Here is a 7500-nt window from a genome sequence, read left to right as displayed (position 1 = left end):
GAGAATTTTTATTGGTAACTTAACAAGACGCTTAAATCTTTTGGGAGCGGCACCTCAGTGGAGCTTCTTTTTTTTTTTATCGCTATTTTGTCTCTCCTATATAAGAAAAAAGCCACACAAATGATAACCCAAATGATCATCTCTGTGGTCTTTAACCCCTTGAGTACTGGAATGCATTTTTTATCATGAATTTTGGTGTGATTCGACGATTTTGTTTACACTAGGGAGGGTCTTTGGAGGTCAGAAGATTATCCACTATTCTAATCCTCACATAAGTTTCTGAAGCTGTACAAAATCACCAGATAGTAAGCTGAATGAATATGGAAGCGTATCATGGTACTGAAGGAGTAGTCTGAAAGAGAGAACAAAGCGCTTTTATAATACATGCCCTTGGTAATCATAATATAAATCACAACGTGGGCATGTCAAACTGAAATAACACTGACAGAATCATACAGAATTCCAGACAGACAGAACACTTATATCCCTCCTCTGTAAACTACACGCTACATTATACCAAACTCGTAAGCTATGAGGAAAGAGTGACTACCTTCTTTTTAAACCCTTCCTCTTTACATAAACTCCGTGGTCTAGGAATATACATTATGAGCAACAAGTAAGCTATGAAGGAAGAGAGGGCGCGTGTGTGTGTGTGTGTTCTGTGTGTTACCTAGTGAGGCTCGCGGGATGACGTGCGGGGTGACGGGTCGTGTTAACATCGGCATCAGTGTTATGTCTTTGACGCGACCGGAAAAATGATGTTAAATGAAGCGTAGCAATGTGTTGGCTTTTTATTTCTTGTTGGCTATCTCGGTGCGTTCTTTTGAGAGAGAGAGAGAGAGAGAGAGAGAGAGAGAGAGAGAGAGAGAGAGAGAGAGAGAGAGAGAGAGAGAGAGGGTGGAAGACAGCGGGGTACACATGAATGATAAACTGTGACGATGGAAAGGAGGGGAGGAACAGATGAATGAGAGAGAGAGAGAGAGAGAGAGAGAGAGAGAGAGCACTATCTTCCTCCTTCCCTCTCTCTTTCTGATGCAACACTGCTGAGTTTTCGCCAAGCCCGGACTGACACCTCATTTGTTCTGGTAACACTGTTTTTGTCCCCACACACGCGCTGCCACGCAAAGTAAGACGAATAGACCGGGCCAGAGAGAGAGAGAGAGAGAGAGAGAGAGAGAGAGAGAGAGATAGAGAGAAGATAGATACATAGAGCCAGAGAGAGAGAGAGAGAGAGAGAGAGAGAGAGAGAGAGAGAGAGAGAGAGAGAGAGAGAGAGAGAGAGAGAGAGAGAGGTAAATAGATAGATAGATGGATACATATATATATATATATATATATATATATATATATATATATATATATATATATATATATATATATATATATATATATACATATAGAGAGATAGATAGATAGATAGATAGATAGATAGATAGATACATATAGACAGAGAGAGAGAGAGAGAGAGAGAGAGAGAGAGAGAGAGAGAGAGTCGGACATATTGACATGGCACGGGTGATTTGGCAGTGAGGTCATGCGAGGTTGTGAGATGGAGTTCTAGTAGTGGTGATGGTGGTGGTAGTGGTGGTGGTGGTGGTGGTATTCTGACTGCTGGCGTCTGACTGAGTGCTGTGCTGAACGGCTGTCGACCATCTGAGTGGCAGGTGTAGCGTGTGTGTGTGTGTGTGTGTGTGTGTGTGTGTGTGTGTGTGTGTGTGTCATGTATAGGTCTAGTGCCTTTTTTCAGCTTCCCTCACCATATTTTGTTTAGTGTGTAAGGTCAGGTGAGGTGATTACAAGAAAGTGTTATTTAATTGATCCTAATGTAACTTTAACTTCGCTGAATCAAACTCATCTTTTTGTAATCAAACCTCCCCTAACTTAACCTAATGTAACTTGATCAGACATGACATAACACATTTTAATCTAACTTAACTTCGGTGAATCAAACTTCGTCTATCCCATTCTGTCCATACCTAACCTAACGTAATCTACTCCAATCTAATTTTTCTTAAGCTAATACTCGTATCTAACTTAACTTTACCGAATTCATGATGTCCTTAAGTTTCCTAATCTTACTTGCCCTATCGTAACGTGACTAAACCTTACTAGACTAATCTTATCCCATCATAAGTCAAATTGAATGTAACCTAACTAATCTCATCCTATCCTAACCTAATGCAAACCTACTCTAACCAATTCTATCCCATTTTAACATAACGCAAACCCAACCTATTCCATCCCATCCCATTTAACCGCTTCACTACAGGAACGCATTTTGTACCTTCAGTCTAGGATGTGATTAGACGATTTTATTGATATTAGGAACGGTCTATGGAGGTCAGAAGGTTAATGGCCAGAGTCTTCACTATTTCAATCCCCCACATAAATTTCTGAAGCTGTGTAAAGTTACCATATTGTCTGCAGAATGAATATGAAAACGTGTCATGGTACTAAAGAGCTTAAACTTAACCTAACCTGTCGCATCCCACCTTATCCCAATTTGAACCTAACCCAACATGAGCCTGATCTGACCTTTCTCGCCCTTCCCTCGGCAGGTTATGGCTACGAGGATGACCACGCTGATCCCACAGCCTTCCTGGAGGCGATCGACCAGCTGGCCCTTGCCTTCTCCAGCAGGTATGTTCAATAATTTCCCGCCTGCCCCGTGTACCCATCTTGGCCTTACCTGCTCGCCAACCTGCTCACCTCTTCACCTTTGTCATGTCTGTTTGCAGATGTTCATTTATGTGCTGGATTTTTTTTAATCTTTTTTTTTCGGTTTGGATGCGTTTTATTTATTATTTTCTATTGGTTGGGTGAATGCTCGTTTCTTCATCTTATATCATACGTATTACTGATTTTTGTGGCTTTTTTCGGCCTAGATTTTTTTTTTCTTTCCATTTAGGTCTATTACAGCAAGTGTTGTTCTCCATATGGTCATCTTTACATCACAATTTTTTTTTTAATGCTTTCAAAACTGAGGCGCAATTTTACCTTGAGTTTTGAGTATGATTAGGCGATCTTATTTACATTAGGAAGAGTCTATGGAGCTCAGAAGATTAATGGCTACTATTTTAATTCCCACATGAGTTTCTGAAGCTGTATGACATCGCTAAATAGTAACCAGAATATATATGAAGACGTGTCATGCTACTGGAGGCGTTAAGTTAGCTTTTACTCTGTTTATCTTTTACTACGTGTATTTCTAAAGTCTCGTGCAGTTACGTGAGTTTTTAATGAATGTTTCTTTCTTTTCTAAATTTGTGTGCCTTATATTCGTAGTAAGCATTGTTTTTCATATTGGCGGGTTCATGTCGCTTGTTTAGCTCCCAGTCAGTCATTCCCTTCCTCTTTTTTTTTTTTTCAAGCAGTGTTTTCCTGTCATTTCATACTATATACAAAGGGTGCACTGGGGAAGGGATCTCTGTCTGGCAATACTGCATCCAGGGCGATAAGTTGCTGTGTTTCCCAATAGATGGCGGGGAGAAGCCTTGGGGGAGTGTGGAATTGACTTGGAGGAGGAGGAGGAGGAGGTGGAGGCTATTGTCAATCATTTTCTTCTTTTCTATCACGTTTTTCTTTTCTTTTCCCTGTCATTTCTTCCTTTTTAGATAGTTTAGTTTTCGTTTGGTTGATTCCTTTCATCTTGTTTTTCATGTAACCTGTTGACTGCTTCATCTTTGCCACATGTAGTCTCAAGCTCTCTTTCTTGCCATTTATTCCTTCCTGCTTACATGTCATTTTTCTTCTTCTGTCTTGTCATTTTTCCTTTCTCTTTTTGTCATTTTATTCTCTTTTTTTTTGTCATTTTTCTTTCCTCTTTCTTTTCATTGCGCCTTTCTTTTTCTTGCCATTTTTCTTGTCTTTTTTTGTCATTTTTCTTTCCTTTTTCTTGTCATTTTTGCCTTCCTCTTTCCTTGTCATTTTTCTTGTCTCTTTCTTGTCATCTTCTTTCCTCTTTCTTTTTCATCTAACTCTTTCAACTTGTATGTATTATTCTTTTAATTTTTTTTTTATCCTGGCTATTTGTGACTCCCTCCTAATTAATGTTTTTCTCGTACCTATTTCTGCCTCACCTGCTTAGCGTCCTGTTTTCTTTTTGAGCATCTTTACCGTACACATTTTTACATTTTCTTTGATCTCCTTGTTGTTTTATCCCTTTTAATTAACCTCTGCTTGTTCTAATGTCGACTTGGAAATGCTGTTGTTCCTCATGTTATTATCTCTGCCTCAGCTGCTTGGCTATCCTCTTTCACCTTTGTTACACGTGTTTCAAAGTTATTTTCTCCACGTCTTTTATTCCTCTCTATGTACGTACCTGTCTTTTTCTCTTGGCCACCTGTTGTTTTTGTAAGATTTTTGGCATCTGTGTGTTGCCTTGTACTCTTTTCATCATGTATTAAACGTATTTTCTGTTTGTAATATTTCCATGTCGTTTTTCCATCGTGTATCTACTTCATTTCCCTTTCCCTGTGCTACTTGCGTCTCTGAAAGTTTTTTTTTTTTTTTTTTAATGGGGGAATGAGATGGGAGGAGTGATGCCTTTTGCTGCTTTGATTATTATCTTTACCACACCAATATTCAAGTTTTTATTATATATATTATTTCCAAATATTAATTGATTGTTTGTTTTTCTTTTCTTGTATCTATTTCTGCCATCTTCTCCTCTTGCCCCCCCCTCCCCCCTCACTCCAGACTCCAGTAAAGAGATATGGTCTTCTGAATACCTATAATTAACCCCTTTAGTGCTATGATGCATTTTTTTTATATTCATTCTTCTTACTATTTGGCAGTTTTAAATAACTTCAGAAATGTAAGTGGGGGGATTGAAATAGTGAAGATCCTGGACATTAATCTTCTGACCTTCGTAAACCATTCCAAATGTAAACAGAATCGTCTAGTCATACTCAAAACTCATGATAAAAATGCATCCCAGTACTGAAAGAGTTAAAAAAAAAAAATCCGCTCGAGTATCTTTATTCCTTCTATTTCCAACAAGGTTAACATCTATCTACCTACATGTCGTCATTGAAGTTTTTCCCTCCGTGTGTTCGTGTCCTTTTGCCTTTTTACCGTACTCGTTTCCTTTATGTCTCCTGTATTTCTCTTGTCGTCTTCTTCTTTTCTGCAAGGTGGCGCTGTGTGTACGCGCCTCAGAGTTCCATTTGAGTCCCTGAGTGGCCATCTGTCCTTTTCTTGGTTGCTGGCATCGACCGGTGATTTATCTTATTTACTTTTGTTGCACCCGTGGCCGCCGATATATCCCCGTGGACAAGAGAGAGAGAAAGAGAGAGAGAGAGAGAGAGAGAGAGGTTTACCACAATCCCTCTAAATCCCCTAGTCGCTCACTTTCCTCTCTCCCTCTCCCTGTTTCCCCTCCAACTATCGAGGCTCACGTGGCTAAAGTTTCTTCCACGCCGAGTTTCCTCCGTCCTGACTTTCCTTCCGTCCACGTGAGAGGAGTTGTGTTTACTTGGAGGAAGAAGCAATTGAAGGGAAGGAAGAGAAGGAGAGAGGGAAGGAAGTAGTGTGTAGAAGGAAGGGAGGAAAAGAGGACGTTAAAGGGAGAGAAGAGAGGAGTATGGATGTTGAGGGAAAGAGGAAAGGGAAGAGGATGTAAATGGGAAGGAAGGGAGAAGTGAGAATGAGGAAGGAAGGAAGGAAGGAAGGAAGGAGAGAGAGAATGATGTGTAGAAGGAAGTAGAAAGGAAGTGGAGAGAAAATAAAAAGAGACTGAATATGGAGAAAGTAGAGGGTATCGTGTACGGAGGAGGGAAAGAAAGAAGAATTAAGGAAGAAAAGAAGAGGGAAGGAAGATAATGGTGGAGAGGAGGAGTTAGGGTTACCTCCTCCATTAATTCCTCCTCATTTTTCCTCTCCTTCTCTTCCTCCACCACCACATCATCCACCACCACCACCACCACCATCACCAGCTGTTTACGATCCGTCTCATAATGGTGGAGAAAGGAAAAATGACCATAAAAAATAAGGAAAGTTACCATTATATTCCCCTTCAATTCTTCTTTATTCCTTCCTTTCCTCCACATCCCCACCTGCTCCACTGTCTCCTCCCACACATCTACCACATGCTGTTTACAATCCACGCCGAGCAATCATAATCCTGTTAGGTGCTGGTGCGAGGGGGGCCAAGGCGCAGATTGGCACCAGTTCACAAAGCCCTGCCTGTTGTCGCCGCCTCTCTAGTGGTAATGTACGTCTCGCTAATGATTTGAGCCTGTAAAGGTGTTGTGACCCCAGAATCAAGAAGTGGAACACGTAAGAAAGAGAAAAAAAGTAAGAAGAATGAAGAAATAAGGAAGGAATAAAATAAATGAGGGAAGGAGATGAGACACAGGAAGCATGACAGAGACAGGTCTGAAACACGTAAATTAAAAAAAAGTAACAAGACTGAAAAAAAGAAGAAAACAACAAGAATGATGATAAGAAGAAAATAACCAGAATGAAGCTAAGAAGAAGGAAGTGAAAGGTAGAAGAATAAATGAGGAGAAGGAGTTGAGACACACGAAGCACGACATAGGTCTTTGCCATCGTGCCATCAAAACTGCAGCGCGACAAGACACCTCAGGCGCTTCGAGTCCAAACGGGAAAAGTATTATAGGCTCGTATTCAGAAACTGTTTCCTTCTCTCACTACTACTGTGTTCAAGGGGCTACAGAGGTGACTGGCAGGGCTCTCAAGGGTTTCTTCAGGTACTTATGTGAAAATCATGTTAATTTGTCACTAGAAAAGTAAAATTACGCTTGAGAATCTGTGTAACCTTAACTAGTCATTGGAAAGTGGTCTTGGTGCAGAGAATAAACGTTGAGGAATATGTTGCTGCAGATGACGCCGGGATGAAACGGGAAAGGTGGCGAAAGTTAAAGGAGACACATTGTGGGGTGTGTTTTGTATTCATAGGAGCGGTACGAGGACAAAAATATTCAACTTTAAAAAATCTGACTTTTAATGTGTTTTAAGATAAAAAAAACTACACTTTTTTTCTGAATGATACAAACTTTCTACATATATATTTTACTTATGCGTTTCATGATTAAAAAAAAAAGTGTAGTTTTGAGAGAAAAATCTTAAACGCAATGTGTGTTTTGTACTTTCCCCTGGTTCAAGACTCAACAAAAGTGCAAAAAAAAAAAAAAAAAAAGAAATAAAGAAAAAAAAGTCATTCTCAAAATATTTACCTGATGATTAATAAGTGTGTGTCCCTTCCTTGATCCCTTCAATACCATACCGCGTTTCCATATTCACTCTGGTTACAATTTGCTGATTTCATACAGCTTCAGAAACTCATGTGTGGGGATTGAAATAATAAAGACTGTGGCCATTAACCTTCTGACCTCTATAGACCCTTCCTAATGTAAATAAAATGGTCTAATCACACCCAAAACTCGTTGTGAAAATGCATCCCAGCACTGAAAGGGTTAACAGTGATAAAAATGCGTCCCGGCACTGAAGGGGTTAACAGTGGTCTGATATATTCCT

At 39.9% G+C, this 7500-nt stretch overlaps 1 protein-coding gene across 8 annotated transcripts in view; it reads left to right on the top strand.

Moving 5' to 3' along the window:
* LOC123520795 (rho GTPase-activating protein 45-like) overlaps nt 1-7500 on the top strand; it is a 207321-nt gene that overhangs the window by 92584 nt on the left and 107237 nt on the right. For all 8 annotated transcript variants that reach the window (XM_045283401.1, XM_045283400.1, XM_045283394.1 and 5 more), the window contains one exon: nt 2559-2640. In XM_045283401.1, coding sequence (XP_045139336.1) covers nt 2559-2640 — 82 coding nt within the window. The remainder of the gene's footprint in view (nt 1-2558; nt 2641-7500) is intronic.

This window comes from Portunus trituberculatus, chromosome 47 (assembly GCF_017591435.1).
Source record: "Portunus trituberculatus isolate SZX2019 chromosome 47, ASM1759143v1, whole genome shotgun sequence".
Taxonomy (NCBI): domain Eukaryota; kingdom Metazoa; phylum Arthropoda; class Malacostraca; order Decapoda; family Portunidae; genus Portunus; species Portunus trituberculatus.
Note: the sequence above shows the minus strand (reverse complement) of the source record. Positions and strands in the feature narration are given on the sequence as shown.